The 19,519-nt window shown below is 37.3% G+C and overlaps 1 gene segment (V, D, J or C); it reads left to right on the top strand.

The window, feature by feature from the left end:
• The first annotated feature begins 10,134 nt into the window (after window positions 1-10,134).
• LOC127686851 (Ig heavy chain V region 3-6-like) lies at window positions 10,135-10,768 on the top strand. The segment is given in 2 exon segments: window positions 10,135-10,250; window positions 10,329-10,768. Coding segments are annotated over 2 exon segments (468 nt in total).
• Window positions 10,769-19,519: the final 8,751 nt, after the last annotated feature.

Raw genomic sequence — 19,519 nt, forward strand, 5'->3', positions numbered from 1 at the left:
CAACATCATTAGACATTAGGGAAGTGCAAATCAAAACAACTCTAAGATTTCATCTTACACCAGTTAGAATGACTAAGATTAAAAACTCAGGAGACACAGGTGTTAGCGAGGATGTGGAGAAAGAAGAACACCCCTCCACTGCTGGTGGGGATCCAAGTTGGTACAACAACTTTGGAAATAAGTCTGACTGTTCCTCAGAAAACTGGGCACAACACTTCTGGAGGACGCTGAAAAACTACTCCTGGGTATATACCCAGAGGATTCCTGGGCATGCAGTAAGGACACATGATCCACTATGTCCCTAGTAGCCCTATTTATAATATGCAGAAACTGGAAAAATCCAGATGTCCCTTAATGGAGGAATGGATATAGAAAATGTGGTATATTTACACAATGGAATACTAATAAGCAATCAAAAACAATGAATTCATTAAATTCTTAGGCAAATGGTTGGATCTGGAAAATATCATGCTAAGTGAGGTAACCCAATCAAAAAAGAACACACATGGAAAACAGTCACTGATAAGTGGATATTAGCTCAGAAACTCTGAATACTGAAGACACAACTCACATATCAAATGACTCCCAAGAAAAAGGAAGGAGAGGTCCTGGATCCTGAAAAGGCTTGTTCCAGCATTGTAGGGGAGTACCAGGACAGAGAAGTAGGTGGAGGTTGAGAGTAGAATGGGGAAAGGGAAGAGGGCTTAGGTAACTTATGGGGAGGGGGGACTGGGAATGGGAAAAATCATTTGGAATGCAAACATAGAATATAGAAAATAAAAAAAAATATAAAATAAAAGTGGTACCATCTTTATTGCAAATGTTTTATGTCATTATTTCCATACTTCATAAATATTTAATAAAATTAACATTTGTAGCTTTTAAACCTCATAAAACTCATTACATTTTCAGTAATCACAGTAATGCCATAGCTGAATAATGAAATACTTTTATGAATTCTATGATTTATGCTTTGCTATATTGTGAGGATCTCAGACTTGTGTTGGCAGATACCTTCATCTCATTCCTAATCCAGGATGGATGCTCTAGTCATTTGACAATTCTTGTTGGTCTGGAACTAGGAAGACCAGTTAAGCACAGGAACAAACTCCAGCACTTCTAATTCATGTTTTCTCTAAAGGCGTAAGATTTGGATAGAGGGAAAAACAGGACCTGCCTTCAGCTCCAGTTTTTAATCCTCAGGAGCATCTTCCATGCAAAAAGACTACAAGGACAAAGGTTCAAAGATGATGAAGATGCTAACATCTCTTACTCATAGGAGCCTTCTTTAGAGTATGTGTGTCCTGAAGTTACTTCCATTCTTCTTGTCTGTTCCCTGCTATAAGTGCCTTAGATAGTTCAGGAGCAAATAGTTCTTAGGTGTGTTTTCCCATGTGTCTCTTAAGGTGTCATCACCTGATCTGTTGAAACCCTCATAGACACTGTTCCTCACCTTTACTGGATTCTCTTTGCTTTTTAAGCCATATATCTTACAAGCTGGATCTGTCAACCCATATGAAGTGGTCTGTAATGGCTTGATACAATGTTGAGTGGTGAGGTATAAATTCTAATTACTATTGTAAATCTCAAGTATGCATTATAAAACATACCTCTGAAATCCAAGATTTTTTGGTTTGGTTTGGTTTGGTTTGGTTTTACACTGAACAAATTTATACCTCAGACACAGCTCTATATTACTATTCCTGAGGCAGACTGTGATCCCAGACAGCTTCCCCTATAAAGAACTGAGAGGAACAAAATACTCACAGCAGCAAATATGTGTAAAATGTGTAGAGGAGAGACAGAAGGAAAGGCTATACAGAGACTGTCCCACCTGGGGATTTATTCACCAAAGCGCAACACTATTGTGGATGCCAAGAAATGCTTGCTGAAAGAGTCTTATATGGCTGTCTCCTGAGACACCCTGCCAGAGCCTTACAAATACAGAGTCAGAAGCTCTCAGCCAACCTTTGCACTGAGTTGTGGATCCCCAGAAGAGGATTTGGAAAAAGGTCTAAAGGAGATGAAGGGGTTTACAACATCATAGGAAGAACAAAAATATCAACCAACCAGACCCCCCATAACTTCCAGGTACTAAGCCTTCAACCATGGAGAACACATGGCTCCAGTTTCATATGTAGCAGAGGGTTGCCTAGTCAGGCATCAATGGGAGGTGAGGACCTTGGTCTAATGAAGGCTCATTATATGCCCCAGTGTAGGGATGAAGGTGTTGTGTGTGTGAAGGAACATGCTCTTTGAAGTAGCAGGAGAGAGAACGGGATAGAGGTGTTCCAGGAAAGGTGGAAACCAGGAAAGGGGATAACATTTGAAATGTAAATAAAGAATATATCTAATTAAATAAAGTAAAAAAAAAAGAGTATTCCTGGCTCCATTGCTACCAGGGAGCCAGGAGATTCCACAGCCTTCTGTGCACAGCCCTCCTGTGCACATGAAATAGTGATCTCCCAGCAGCACTTTCACTTCTCGGCGCAGAGGTGAGATCGCCATCTTCTCTCTGGAGGTGAACAGCTAGAAGCACAGAGGGCCTAAGTTCAGTGGAGCAGCGGAGATTTAAGACTTCCTATGATCCAGGGAGACTCCACAGCCTTATATGCACAACCTGCCAGGAGAGAATGATCTCCCAGCAGTGCTTCAACTTCTGAGCTCAGAGGAATAAGGACACAGGCTTACAGGCCCACAGGAGGAACAAACCTCAGCCAGAGACAACAATGCAAACTAGCACCAGAGATAACCAGATGGCAAAAGGCAAGCACAAGAGTCCTATCAACAGAAACCAAGGCCATATGGCAACATCAGAACCCAGTTCTTCCACTACAGCAACCCCCGGATTCCCTAAAACATGGAAAATGCAAGAGTTGGATTTAAAACCGTATCTCATGATACTAATAGAGGGTTTCAAAAAGACTTAAATAGCTCCCTTAAAGAAATACAGGAGACCATCGGCCAATCTTCCATGCTCGTGGATTGGCAGGATTAATATAGTTAAAATGGCCATCTTGCCAAAGGCAATCTACAGATTCAATGCTATCCCCATAAAAATCCCAACCCAGTTCTTCATAGAGCTAGAAAGAGCAATTCTCAAATTCATCTGGAATGACAAAAAACCCAGGATAGCTAAAACTATACTCAACAGTAAAAGAACTTCAGGGGGATTCAGACTTTAAACTTTACTACAGAGTAATAGTGATAAAAACTGCATGGTATTGGTACAATGTCAGGCAAGTGGATCAATGGAATAGGATTGAAGACCCAGAAATGAACCAACACACCTATGGTCACTTGATCTTTGACAAAGGAGCTGAAAGCATCCAGTGGAAAAAAGATAGGCATTTCAACAAATGGTGCTGATTCAATTGGAGGTTAGCATGCAGAAGAATGCGAATTGATCCATTCTTATCTCCTTGTACTAAGCTCAACTCCAAATGGATCAAGGACCTCCACATAAAGTCTGACACACTGAAACTAATAGAAAAGAAACTATGGAAGACCCTTGAGGATGTGGGCACAGGGGAAAAGTTCCTGAATAGAACACCAATAGCTTATACTCTAAGATCAAGAATTGACAAATGGGACCTCACAAAACTACAAAGTTTCTATAAGGCAAAGGACACTGTCAAAAGGACAAAACGTCAACCAACAGATTGGGAAAGGATCTTCACCAACCCTAAATCTGGCAGAGGTCTAATATCTAATATATACAAAGAATTCAAGAAGGTAGAATCCAGAGAACCAAATAACCCCATTAAAAAGTGGGGTATGGAGCTAAACAAAGAATTTTCACATGAAGAACTTCGGAGGGCTGAAAAACACCTTAAGAAATGTTCAACATCATTAATCATTAGAGAAATGCAAATCAAAACAACCTTGAGTTTTCACCTCACACCAGTCAGAATGGCTAAGGTCAAAAACTCAAGAAACAGCAGGAGTTGGCAAGGATGTGGAGAAAGAGGAACACTCCTCCACTGCTGGTGGGATTGCAAGATGGTGCAACCACTTTGGAAATCAGTCTGGTGGTTCCTCAGAAAACTGGGCATGCCACTTCCTGAGGACCCTGTTATACCACTCCTGTGCATATACCCAGAGGATTCTTCAGCATGCAATAAGGACAGATGCTCCACTATGTTCATAGCAGCCCTATTTGTAGTAGCCAGAAGCTGGAAAGAACCCAGGTGTCCTTCAACGGAGGAATGGATACAAAAAATGTGGTATATTTACACAATGGAGTACTATTCAGCCATTAGAAACAATGAATTAATGAAATTCTTAGACAAATGGATGGAACTGGAGAACATCATACTAAGTGAGGTAGTCCAGTCTCAAAAGATCAATCACGGTATGCACTCACTGATAGGTGGATATTAGCCTAAAATCTTTGAATACCCAAGATATAATCCACAAAGTAAATGATGTCCAAAAAGAATGGAGGAGTGGCCCCTAGTTCTGGAAAGACTCAGTGCAAGAGTATAGGGGAATTCCTGAACAGGGAAGCAGGAAGAGGTAGATGGAGGAACAGGGGGAGGGAAGAGGGCTTATGGGACTTGCGGGGAGTGGGGACCCACAAATTGGGAAATCTTTTGAAATTCCGAAAAAAAAAAATGCCCTTAAAGCGGAAGCACAAAAATCCCTTAAAGAAATACAGGAGATCATGGGTTAACAGGTAGAAACCCTTAAAGAAGAAACAGAAAAATCCCTTAAAGAATAACCGGAAAGCACAAACAATCAAGTGAAGGAACGGAGCAAAACCATCCATAATCTAAAAGTGGATCTAGAAACAATAAAGAAATCACAACGTGAGACATCTCTAGAGAGAGAAAACCTTGGAAGGAATTCACGAGTCATACATGCAAGCATCAACAACAGAATGCAAGAGATAGAAGAAAGACCCTCAGGTGCTGAAGATGCCATAGAAAACATTGACTCAACAGTTAAATGCAAAATGCATAATGCTGGTAACCCACAACACCCAGGAACTCCAGAACCCAATGAGAAGACCAAACCTAAGGATTACAAGTACAGATGAGAGTGAAGATTTCCAACTTAAGGGGCCAGTAAATACTTCAACAAAATTATAGAAGAAAATGTCCCTAACCTAGAGAAAGAGATGCCCATGATTATACAAGAAACCTTCAGAACTTCAAACAGACTAGACCAGAACAGAAGCTCCACCTGGCACATAAAAATCAAAACAAGTACACTAAACAAAGAAAGAATATTAAAAGCGGTAAGGGAAAAGGGGCAAGTAGCTTATAAAAGCAGACTTTTTAGAATTACACCAGACTTCTCACCAGAGATGATGAAAGCTAGAAGATCCTGGGCAGACCTCATACAGACAATAAGAGAACGCAAATGCCAGTTCAGGCTACTATACTTTCAATCATCATAGATGGAGAAACCAAGATATTCCATGATAAAACCAAATTCACACAATATCTATCTACAAATCCAGACCTACAAAGGATAATAGATGGAAAATTCCAACACAAGGAGGGAAACTACACCCTAGAAAAACTAATCTTTTTCCAACAAACCCAAAAGAAGATACCCACACAAACATATAAATAACATGAAAAATAACAGGAAGCAACAATCATTCTTCCTTAATATCTCTTAACAACAATGTACTCAACTCCCAAATAAAAAGACATAGAAACATCAGAAAATGTTTGAAATTCCCCTTTTAATTAATTTAGTAATGCTTTTCATGTCTACCATTTTATCTGAAATATTTTTCATGATGATCTTATATTTTAATGTTTTTCTATATATTTCCTCTATTTTATCAGAAATATTTTCAATGTTAATCTTTTTTTTCTTTTTTAATTTTTTTATTCGATAAAATTTATTTACATTTCAAATGATTTCCCCTTTTCTAGCCCCCCCATTCCCTGAAAGTCCCGTAAGCCCCCTTCTCTTCCCCTGTCCTCCCACCCACCCCTTCCCACTTCCCCGTTCTGGCTTTGTCAAATACTGCTTCACTGAGTCTTTCCAGAACCAGGGGCCACTCCTCCTTTCTTCTTGTACCTCATTTGATCTGAATGCTAATCTTTTTTATCACAAATGTTTCTGATTCCACCTTCAATTAATTTAGAAAGAGTTTTTATATCTACCATTTTAAATGTAAAGTTTTCCATGAAATAGTCAATTTTAACATATTTTTCTATATATTTCTTGAATTTTACCAGAAATATTTTCTATGTAAATCATCAATTTTATCTGAAAATGTTTCTAATTCCACTTTCAATCAACTTAGTATTACCTTTATGCATATCACTTTATCTGTATAATTTCCATGATAGTCTTTAATTTTTCTATATATTTCTTCAATTGTATCAGAAATATTTTCCATGTAAATCTCTGAGTTTATCAGAATATGTTTATATTTCCACTTTCAATCAACTTAGCAATACTTTTATGCCTATCATTATTACATCTATATAAAATTTTCTATGATAATCTTCAATTCTTACATGTTTAAAAATTTTAACACTTAAAGTTTTCTAGGTTAATATCCACTTATTAGTGAGTGCATACCATGATTGATCTTTTGAGACTGGATTACCTCACTTAGTATGATGTTCTCCAGCTCCATTCATTTGCCTAAGAATTTCATGAATTCATTGTTTCTAATGGCTGAATAGTACTCCATTGTGTATATATATACCACATTTTTTGCATCCATTCTTCTGTTGACAGATACCAGGTTCCTTTCCAGCTTCTGGCTATAATAAATAGGGCTGCTATGAACATAATGGAGCATGTATCCTTATTACATGCTGGGGAATCCTCTGGGTATATGCCCAGGAGTGGTATAGCAGGATATTCTGAAAGTGATGTGCCCACTTTTCTGGGAAACCACCAAACTGATTTCCAGAGTTTGCAACCCCACCAGCAGTATAGGAGTGTTCCTCTTTCTCCACATCCTCGCCAATACCTGCTGTCTCCTGAATTTTTAATCTTAGCCATTCTGACTGGTGTAAGGTGAAATCTCAGGGCTGTTTTGATTTGCATTTCCCTTTTCAATAAACTCAGCCAAATAAAAAAAGTAAAAAACAAAACAAAACAACTGATGACCAGCAGGGGGCAGTCATCAATCATTGGCCTTGATTTGGCTTTATTACTAGCTGTTGAAGTTGTTTAAATATGGCTTTGTTTTTAAGTCTATGGTTTCATTTAGTGATTGTTAATCATCTAGAGAACTTCTTTCATAGCAGATTCTATTCTTGCTTTTATCTGTCTATCTGGGTGTATTTCCTGAAAATAGTACTCATTTACTTACTGATATTCCCCATATGAACAGGGGCTGCAAATCGGAGCTATTAACCCTTTCTACATTTTGCAGGTTATATCTGAAATATTGAAATTGGACAACTCAAGACAGGAATTTGAAGCATGAGAACATATTTTACTTAAAGCTTTCATAAAGGAAGGAGCCAGAGTTTCTTGAATTGATGAAACTACAAAAATTATTTTGAGTTTCAAATATTCATTATTTGAGATGGTTAAAGCCACATAGCTCACAGCAAGATAGTTAATTGACAGAATTTCAGAGACATTCTAGGGAGCATCCTGCACACTAGCATTTATTTGCAATGGGGAAGGCATCCAATGTTATGAATGCAACAGTCATCAGGTTCTTTGCATTTCTAGTTGGCAGCCAGTGGGCAAATAGCCATAGGATATAAAATAAAATTTTATGTGTGTTTGTGGATATGTATTGTATAAATTCTTTCCCTAAGGGCATCCTTCGTAATAGAGGTAATAATTTAGACATTGTATAAAAACAGCTTGATAATATTGATTCAAAATGAAATATGAAATGAAGATTGAGATATGAGTCAAGAATGCATAGCACACAATCAATATGTCATCATAAGAGCAATGAAAATTAAGGTCAGAAGAGATATTTCCTCATGTCTTGTGGATATATATACATATATATATGATAAAATATTTGTTCACATCTGTGACTATGTTGATGGTTAACAAGGTTCCATGCATATGGGTGCTTATTAAATTAGAGTATATATGTTCATTCATCTGATATCAAGAACAGTTATTCAAATGTATCCATAATTCCATGCTCTAAAATGAAACAAAATTCAAAAGTTTTGCCACCACAGTGAGTAGTGTTTTAGATGTTCACCAAACAAGTCTGATTCTGACCAAGTGTTGCCTCACAGAACAGAAGCACAGAGCATGGAAAAGAACATATGCAGACACTGGGCATGATACACCAGACCTGATCCTGATCTGGGAAAGTGAGAGTGTGTGATGATATTTAAATTTCATATATTTAAAGAGACATGACATAATTTCATATAATTGACATAATATTGCAAATGAAAAAATGTTGCCTTTGTTGCCGAATTTAGGAAATAACAAAAACAAAAACAAAAAAAAACAAAAACAAAAACAAAACAAACAAACAAACAAAAAACAACCCAGGTAAGTTCCTTTGAGCATAGATAAATAAAACTGTCACTTTTCTCACAAATGCTGAGTGCCTTATATGGTCTTCATTTTCCAAAAAGCCTCATGAACACATCTGGAAAAAGTTCCTGAAGAATTTCTTCAGAAAATAGCTGATTTATGGAGTTTAAACACACAACCAGTACACAGTCTCACTGTTTCATGAACTGTACATACCTCCCACTGTGGACAAGGAAAGAAATTCTCATCCTTAGGGAGCAAGAGCAGAGTGAAGATCAGTGATTTCCTATGATTGTTGGGGTCTTCCTTTTGCAGTTAATCCTAATTCTCCCTGCTCATTTTAACATGCAGTCATTCACTTTTTGGTCAGGATATGCTCATACACCTATGATAAATGATGGAAGCGGATGTAGGGGGATTATACAAACTATTGGTGCAGGTTCTTTATAACTATGCTCATAAAGCAGAAATTATTTTTTCTGCTGTTAAAGCAATGTGGAGATGGTCCTGTGATATAAATCATGGGATCTTCATGAGAGACTATCCATTCTAAAGTCACATAATTGTCAGAATTCTCCTCGCTTGGAATTTTAAAGAAACACACTATGATCAGAAAGATTCTATCCTATGCCATACCACATGGTCATTGTCATGTTTCTAAATCTGCTTCTATGCTACTCTGGTGTTCAGAAATATGGCAGAGTCTTGCAGAAGATTCCAACAAACTATCATGAACTGAAAGGACAGGAATAGATCAGACAGATAGTATTCCACAGGTTATATTACCTGTCAGAATAGATTAAAAAAAAAAAGGTTCATTAGGTTTTTATAGATTTGTCTGCCCAACCCCAGAATTATGTCCTCAGCCTTTGAAATGCCAAGAATAAATTGATTCAATAGGAAGATAACCACGATAATTTGCAAATTTTATATTTTCTTTGTATAATAAAAAATAAGCATAAAACATCAAAATATTAAGCATTTTCAAGTTTTCAAAATTGTGTTCTTTCAAGGAAATTTAAATCAAAAATTTAATTTAAGATGTCATCTAATCCAAGCTACAATAATATTTATCAAGGAAACAAATGAAACAAAATGCTGATGAGGAATTGCTGAAGGGTAAACACGATACATAGCCAGTATATTCTGTTTTATTTCCTTTGTAATTCTGTCTTGAAGTTCAGCAAAAGGAAAAATGCCATATCACCTACCCACATCACTATTGTGCATACAGCTCAGGTCTTTCTACTAGAAAGACACTAGGTTATTTATGCAATAAAAAAAAAAAGCGAGGGTACCAAGTTCTATGAAATATGGAAACACATCCTAGGTGTGAAAAGAGAAATAAACTATGAAAAATGTTGACTTGCTAATAATAAAGCAAGAAGTCAGGAAACCAATTATGAAAAAAGGTTGGTATTTATTTGAGACCTTAAAAAAGAGGAGTATCAGAGGGACAGTAGGACGTTTGGTCTAGGAAGTGAAGGCGAGATCATATCTAAAAGGGTTTCCTGTGAATTTTACAGTTCTCTGACTCTCTTATTCCAGAAACACACTTTAGGAAGCCAGAGACAGTGATGGTCTTATTTAATTACCCAGAGATGTCAGTATTCACCCTCCCCAATTATGAAGGCAAGGCTGGCTCCCTGCATGCAAATGCTTCTTCTAGCTCTAAGTTAAATCCCCTCCTGGGCTGTGGAAGTTCTTATCTCTCTGACAGGCTGAACTTTGAAGAAAAGTGGGTGCAGCCTAAAAGATGAGAGTGTTGATACTTCTGTACCTGTTGACAGTGCTTCCTGGTAAGTGTTTCCATTTCATACTTGTGCTTATGAGGGTATTTTAAAAGTGTGATTGACAGAAATTACTCTTCTCTGAAGGTATCCTGTCTGATGTGCAGCTTCAGGAGTCAGGACCTAGCCTGGTGAAACCTTCTCAGTCACTGTCCCTCACCTGCTCTGTCACTGGCTACTCCATCACCAGTGGTTATGACTGGAGCTGGATCCGGCAGATTCCAGGAAATAAACTAGAGTGGATGGGGTACATAAGCTACAGTGGTAGCACTAACTACAACCCATCTCTCAAAAGTCGAATCTCCATCACTAGAGACACGTCCAAGAACCATTTCTTCCTGCAGTTGAACTCTGTGACTACTGAGGACACAGCCACATATTACTGTGCAAGAGACACAGTGTCCATTCTTCAGTGTAAGCCCAGACATAAACCTACTTGTAGAGCAGCTCAGTATAAACAGGCAGCTTGCCACATACACTTAGCACAGGAAATCTATTTTAGGGTAAGTTAAAAAACAATTCTTGCCCAAAACCCAGGCAGAAGACTCCTGCTTAACAGGAAGGCACATTAGGTCTAAGTTCTTCAGTTAATACAATGCACACAGCCAACTAAAACTCCTTAAATTATACCCAGAAATTCTCAATGGCACCGCTCCTGGAAGATCCACATTCCAACTTACTCTGAACCAGATCTGTTTCTTTATAAAAAAACTGGAGGGATAAATATGGAGAAGAACCTGAGGGAAAGGAAGTCCAGTGACAGGTCCAACTTCGAATCCATCTCAAGGGGAGGCTCTAAGGACTGTCTCTATCACTGATTCTATGGTGTGTTCACAGAGAGAAACCTAGCTGGTCTGCCCTCTGAAAAGCCCAACAAGCATCTGGCTAAGGAAGATGCAGATACTTATACCCAACCAATGGAAAGAGAAAAAATAAAGTTAGTGAACTCTGAGAATGGAGTAATCCATTTCAAATCTCAAGCCTGCCTTCAGTGACATATTTTGTCCTACAGAGACACACTGACTCATCCTTCTCAAGTATTTTTATCAACATCTCCAGCTCCAATCTTTCTTCCTCAGTAGCATCCTCCATGCAAAAATGATCCCACAGTACAAGGATGAAGGCCCAGTCCTGACTAAGAATCCACCATGTATGTCTCATAGAATGTCCCTTTGGGGTATGTGCTCCTGTGCTTTGTGTCATCTCCCTGGTGTAAGCATCTCAGAGATATTTCAGGAAGCTTCCAGACCCCATCACATATTTGTAATCTAAAAAGAATCCAATGGCAGGAACTAAGCAGCTATCTGGTTTTCTGCATTTCTGGTTAGCATCCAGTGGGCACATATCCATGGGATATGAAATAGAATTTTATATTTGTGTTGATGTATATGCATTGTATTGTTCTTTCCACCAAGAGTATCCTTCCTAGTCCAGGGGGTAATATCTGAATCATATAAATAATTAAAATTGGTAGATAACACTGATCCAAAAGCAGTCAAAATAACAAAAGATATTTTTATAAAAGGATAGACGTGAGTCAAAAAAGCATAGCATAGAATCAATTTTTTCAACACCAGAGAAATGAAATTTAAGTAGACTTGACTTCATGTGCTGAGGATGTGTTCAGGACAAAATATGTGTTCACATCTGTGACTATTTTGATAGTGACACAAGTTTCCATGTGTATGGATGCTTAGAATGTAAGTTTGTAAATGTGTTGGATGATGTAAAGAATATTTGCTTCAAATAAAATGTGTTCATGTTTTCATGAAATGAAATAAAGCAAAATCAAAAGGTTTCCCATCACATTGTGGAGGATTTTAGAACTTCATCAAACAAGGCTGACTCTGACCAAGTGTTATCTTAGAGAGAAGGTTTATACAGCATGGAGAAGCACAAATCCAGACATTCGGGATGATACTACAGACCTAAGTTTGGTCTGGAAATATGACAGTGTATGATGCTATTTAATTTTCTTATTTTCAAAAAGATATGACAGCTACATATAATTGCCATAATTATCAACAACCAAAATATGCTGTGCATATTTTCTGACCAATGTCTTCTCACAGATTTTTACCCGACAGCTTTCAATTATAGGAAGATGTAACACAAATAGGGGCTTCTCCTACTCATCAAAGCCAGCCAAATTCTGAGGCTCACCTGTGGCAGATGAGCTGAACTCTGGAATCCAGCAAGGTCTTCCCATCTAGTGACTAGCACTGAAAACTACCCTTAATGGATATGGGTCTTAGATGGGGTTTCTTTGTGTCTCTTCTGAAATGTAATGCACAGAGAAGAGAGACTGTTTGTGTAAGAGGACATGTGTAAGAGGGACAGTGTATATATGTGACAGTTTTATTACTATGACTATTTTCAGTCACACAGAGTGAGGTGCAACTGGTTGAATCTGTGGGCATCTTGGTAAAACCTGAAGTGTCCCCTAAACTTGCTCATGAAGCTTCTGGATTCACCTGCAATTACTGCATGCACTGGATTTGTATATAACAGGAGTGACAAAACTATTCAAAGTCTGTGAAGGACAATCTACCAGAAAAATTCTAAGAACTTATTGTATCTACAGAGCACAGTCTGAGAAATGAGGACCATTCCACGTCTTACTGTTTGAGAGAAATGGTGAGGAAAGTAAATTGTGAGCTCTGGAAACAAACTCTTCACAAGGTATATGTAGCCAGTAGGGCACAATCTTCATACAGGCATTACTGGCACAAAGGGAGCACTAGGTCCACAGAAGTGGAGTAGGAATGTGAATAATAAAAATAATCTGTCTCTCTGTCTCTCTCTGTTTCTCTCTGTCTCTCTCTGTCTCTCTGTCTGTCTCTGTCTGTCTCTCTGTCTCTGTCTCTCTCTCTCTGTCTCTCTCTCTGTCTCTCTTTCTGTCTCTCTCTCTGTCTCTGTCTATGTCTCTGTCTCTCTCTCTCTCTCTCTCTCTCTCTCTCTCTCTCTCTCTCTGCCTCCCTCTTTGCTTCTCATTCTTCAGGACACATACTGTCTTTGCTCAGTCAATTATGACTTCAACATCTTTAAATTTATACTTCACATTCTACAGGTCAATGGGAAACTGTGCAGATGAAGATGAATCTATAATCATTCTGGCACTGAGCTGGGGTGCATATTGGCCAAGAAGGTCCAACAACGGGTAGCCCCAGACATGGTGTGGTGAGGACAATTGACTGATGTCAATTTGAAAGGCAAGAAAGACAGAGAGACAGAAAGAGAGTCAGAGAGAGAGAGAGAGAGAAAGAGAGAGAGAGAGAGAGAGAGAGAGAGAGAGAGAGAGAACAGTTCATAATTAATGTAAAGAGACTTATATATTCTCCATAGTGTGAAATCTTGCTTCCTGTAAGTAGGTATCTGAAGACTTTCAATTTATTTATATCAATTTAAAACAAATTAGTTTGAACAATTTAAAATTATCCTATGTATTATAAAACCTAATGCATACCTTGTGTGCATTAAAGCTAGAATGCATCCTATAGTTATATGGCATTGTTCTTGTTCTAGATATATACTTTATTCTCTGCAATGATTAATCATCTGTTCTTACTTTACTATTAAATAGAATATGTGTTATTACATATATATGCTGCATGTAACAGCTTAGCAACTCATGTTGAAGACAATGCATCTTTAACTACTAACTCACATGGTTTTGGCACTCCTTTAGTTAAATGACTAAACAGGTTTTCCCATTGCACCATTCTAGCATAATGAATAGTGCCTGAAGAATTAAAAAATTAAATATATATATATATATATATATATATATATATATATATATACAAATTGTTTTGCAAGTGTTCTTAGGAATATAAGTGAATATTTAGAAGTATGTGAAATTTGTTAAAATGTTGCCTTTGCTGGTGAAATTAAGTGAATAACCACAAATACCAAGAATAATTCTTTTAATATAGATAAATAAATCTGCCACCTTACTCACAAACACTTTATTTCCTTTGATCATCTTCATTTTATTTAAAGGCTCATGAGGACATTAGAAGAAATTTCTCCAGAGGAGTTCTTCAGAATAAAACTTATTTAGGGTGTTTAATAAAAAATCATAAGATAGTCTCATTGTTTCATGAAGGAGACATAAGTCTCACTGGGGACAAAGATAGGAACTCTATCCTTAGGGAAGTAGAGCAGTGTGCAGATGGGAGATTTCCTGTGAGTGTTGGTGTCTTCTTCCTATAGTAAGTTAATCCTATTTGTGCTTGCTCATTTTAACATTCAGTCATTTCTCATTGGGTAGGGAAGTGCTCATACACACCATGATAAATGATAGAAGTTTATGTGGGGATATTATAAAATCTATTGCTGTAGGGGCTTTATAATTAGACTCCACCACCCAGAGATTGACTTTCTGCTATTAAGGTAATGTAAGAGACAGTCTTGGGATATAAATCATAGGAGTTTGTGAGAATTTATCCATTTTAAAATCAGATATCATATTACAATTTCTCTGGTATTTCAAATAAACACACTATGTTCAAGAAGATCACAACCCTTCCCTTAACACACAGGCATTATGATGTTCCTAATTCTGTTTATATGGTTCTCAGACACAGAGAAAGATGACAGAGCATTGAAAAGGCTCCAAAAGACAATCACATACTGACAGGACTGTAACGGATCAGAAAAAGAACATTCCACAGATATTATAGCATGAGGTCAGGTAGAAACAAGGTCTTGTGAGTTCTTAACCGACTTGTCTGCACAACACAAAGAATACTACCATCAACCTTTGAAAGGACAAGAATAAATTGTCTCATCAGAAGATCACTCTCTTGGAAAATGTTTGTAGTTTCTCTGTGTAATGGAAAAATAATCAGAAAACATATGAACACTAAAACTTAAAAGTTTTCAACATCTTTATCTATCAAGAAAATTTACATTAAAATGTTAATTTGAGGTGTCATTTAATCCAAGCAACAATGATATTTATTTTGGAAATAAATGACACCAAAGCTCATGAATAATTGGAGAAAGGGTAAACACAATTCATGTTTGGTTAAACCTATTTTAGTTCCTGTGGAATTCTGTCTGTAAGGTCTCTCAAAAAGAAAAACAATATCATGTGACCTACATATATCACTCCTGTGCATTCTGCTCAGGACCCTAATGGAAAGATAAAAGCTGTGCAACAAGAGTGTGCCAAGTTTTAGGACATACAGGAACACATATTCTGGGTGGGAAAAGAGAAGAAACTAGGAATAATGTGGACTTACTAGTAAGAAAGACATAGGTCAGGAACTATGTATGAAAGAAGGTTGGCATTTACTTGAGACCTTAAAATCTTAGCAGCAGAAGATCAAGGGAGAGCGTCATTTATAATGAGATGTTGTGATCATGTTTAGATATGTTTCCAATGATTTCACAGTCTTACTGGTCTCTTATCCCATATTAACACTATAAGAAGGTAGATACAGTTATGGACCTATTTTAATAACCAAGTGCATTCAGTATTCACCTTCCCCAATTATGAAGACAAGACAGGCTCCCTGCATGCAAATGCTTCTTCTAGATCTATGTTAAATCCACTCCTGGGTTGTAGAAACTCATATCTCTCTCACTGGAGGTTGATCTGTAAAGAAAAGGAAGTGTAGACTAAAATATGACAGTGTTGAGTCTTCTGAACCTGTTGATAGTCCTTCTAGATGAGTGTTGCTATTTCATACATGTGCTCATGGTTTTTTTTTTTTTAATGTATGATTGACAGAAATGACCCTTCCTCTCTGAAGGTATCCTATCTGATGTCCAGCATCACTAGACAGGACCTGGACTAGTGAAACCTTCTCTGTCACTGTCCCTCAACTGCTCTATCACTGACTACTCCATCACCAGTGGGTATTATTGGATCTGGATCTAGCAGATTCATGGAAATATACTTGAGTGAATGGGATACATAAGTTTTGGTGTTATCACTTACTAAAACCCATCTCTCAAAAGTCAAATCTATATCACTAGAAACACCTCTAAGAAACAAAACTTTCTACACTTGAACTCTGTGACTACTGAGGACACAGCCACATGTTACTGTACAACATACACAGTGTGGAGGTTTAAGTGTGAGCTCAGACAAACCTTACTGCAGAGGAGCGCTGTAACAAATGGTGCTATACAGTACACACCAAGCACAAACATTCTAATTTAGAGTAGGAAAAAAGAGATTCCAAATTTGAAGTCTGGAACAATACTCCTGCTCTCCAGAAAATCACACTGATACTTTGAACTTCAGTTAACACAATGCCCAAAGCCCACTAAACTCCTTAAATTATACCCAGAAATCTTAAATGGCACCGCATTCCCAAAGCTTCCAACCTCAGGACAGAACTCTTGCAGCACACAACTGTTCTTCTGGAGGGCATTCAAATACTAAATGGTCTAGAATTGAAACCACAAACTTAGAAGTTACATTGGTATCCAGAAATCTACTGGCCAGCTCTGTTTACTGAACACCAGAAACACAGAGTCAACTTGAAAACTCCAGGGGTCTCTAGGAAAAAATCCAGGAGAGCTCAATAATTAGCTTGTGCTCACATATGTTTCTTTTATGTAAAATAATGATTGATTTGTTTCTACATCCACTCTGTTAGCTTGTTTCTTTTTATTTGTGAATTGGGTCCATAGATCTTGACAGATGTTAATGACCAGTGAATGTGAATTCCTGTTATTTTGATGTTGTTTTTATTTGTGTGTGTGTGTGTGTGTGTGTGTACACGTGTGCATGCAAGCACACCAGTACATCTGTGCTTTCTTTAATTTATTTAGTATGGAATTACTTATTTCCTCTATTTTCTTAAATGAAGTTATCCTCTCTGTGTCGGAGGTTTTATTATTATTATTATTATTATTATTATTATTATTATTATTATTTTCTTTTGGGCTGGATTTGTGGATAGATACTATTTGAATTTGGATGTGTCTTGAAACATATTGTTTTTCCCATCGTTGATGACTGGATGTTTTGATGGGTATAATAGTATATTTTGACATCTGTAGTGTTTTAGAGGTTGCAATATATCTTCCCAGACCCTCCTAGGTTTTAGAGTCTTGGCTGACAAGTCAAATATAATTCTGATAACTCTGCTTTTGTATGTTACATGGAATTTTCCCATAGAACTTTTAATATTCTTTATTTGTATTTAGATACTGTATTTGATTACTGTGTGGCAGGAGGAATTTTTTATGGTCCAGTGTAATTGGTGTTGTATAGCCTTCTTGTATATTTACAGGTATCTGTTCATGTAGGTTTGGAAAGCTTTCTTCTACAATTTTCTTGAGATTAATTTCTTCTAGGCTTTTGAGCTGAGAAGCTTCACCTTCTACTATTCATATTATTTTTAGGTTAGGTATTTTCGTGGTATCCCAGCTTTCCTGAATGTTTTGTTTCAAGACTCTTTTGTTTGTTTTTAGATTTAACATTTTCTTTGATAGATGTATCAATTTCTTCTACTGTACATTCCATGCCTGAAATTTTCTAATCTATCTCCTCTATTTAGTTGATGGTATTTGCATCTGTTGTTCCTGTTCTCTTCTTTAGGTTTTCCATCTCCAGTATTTCCTCAGTCTGTGTTTTCTTATTGCCTCTATTTCTACTTTCAGAACTAGCAACATTTTATTTATTTTCTTCACCTCTATTTGTTTTCATGTATGTCTTTAAGTGATTTATTAATTTCATCATTAAAAGCCACTATCGTCCTTACATGATTGTACTTAAGGGCATTTTCTTGTGTTTCTGTTGTGTTAGGCTCTTCAGGGTAAGATTTTGTGGGTAGCTGTTCTTAGGATATTTCATATTTTTTCTGTCTTCTTTGTTTTTTTTGTATGTCTGCTTGTTTGTTTTTGTTTTTGTTTTTAAGACCTTATACATCTGGGTGATTTTGGTCCCTGAATTTTCTTTTTGTAGTCAATATTGGGAGGCAGGTGGACTGAGATGTTCTTGGTGTGACAAGCCTAAAATGGGTATCCTTGAACTCTATGTTGCTGGAGTTATTTTTCTGTTTGTTTCTGGAGCCTCAGCACAAATGAAGTTGGGTACTGAATTGGCAAGAACTGTGATCTACCTCCCTGGGATATCAGGCTGCTCAGGGCAGCCTGTCTTGTCTCAGAGGGCACAGAGTGCAGGGGAGATGGGAGGGATAAAGTAAGCTTTCTTATATACTTCAGGAGTCTGAGGAAGGTGCAAGATAGGTGTCAGTATAGTGCATGTACCCGGTGATATGATACCAAGGAGCTCAGGGCCCTCTTTTATCTCTTATGTGTATATATGTAGAGAAAAACAGATAGGTGTACATTTGTTAATTAATTTCTCCTGCCAACAGCAGGGAATTGAATAAAGGAATAAGTTTTGGAATCCCTTTCTCTTTTCCCAGATCACTTGCCTCTTGATGCCCAGATGAGAGGAAGCTTTGGAATTGATTTACTCTTTGTGACTCAGAAAAAGAATGTAGTGCTAACAGAAAGAAAAACTTATAAACAGGTACTTATGTAAACACACACACACACACACACACACCACACCACATCACATATATATTCTGATAGGTTCCAAGCATCTAGCTTATCAAATACATGCTTACATGCACACACTTACACATACAAATTCGTGTGAGGGAGTGTGTGTGTGTGTGTGTGTGTGTGTGTGTGTGTGTGTGTGTGTGTTTGGTTGTTGAAGCAAAATCCCCATGAGCTAGTTTCATTGAGCAATCACTAGGACAGACATTACCCACTCCTTCTGCATGGAAAAAATGAGCTCTAGCTTTTATTGCTCAGAGAAAGAAAAACCTACTTTCCTATTTCTAAATGAACAAACTCCTAATCTACATGAAACCAGGCCTCTTCTGCTCATAAAAAAAGCCTGCTATTAGGGAAAAAATTGTCTAATGGTGAGAAAATTCCTGCATGCCTCACTGTTCTTCTGTGCTCATTGTCATCATATCTAGTTCTTATGTTTTTTTGAAATACTTGGTCACATGATAGTCTTAGCATCTTTTGTCAAATGTTAACTACAGGTTTTAGTCATAAATTGAATAAAAAACTCCAGCAGATATGTTTATATCTGATTCCAATAAGGATACACACAACCAATTTTCTGAAATTGAGGACCCCTGTGATTGAATTGGGGAAAGATTGGAAGATGCTACAGAGGGCAACTCCATAAGAAAACCAGCAGTCCCAAATAATTTTGACCACGAGATGTCTCAGACACTGAGCCCCCAACTAGGCAGAACACACTAGGTGGTAAGAGGCCTTGC

Source organism: Apodemus sylvaticus, chromosome 6 (assembly GCF_947179515.1).
Source record: "Apodemus sylvaticus chromosome 6, mApoSyl1.1, whole genome shotgun sequence".
Taxonomy (NCBI): domain Eukaryota; kingdom Metazoa; phylum Chordata; class Mammalia; order Rodentia; family Muridae; genus Apodemus; species Apodemus sylvaticus.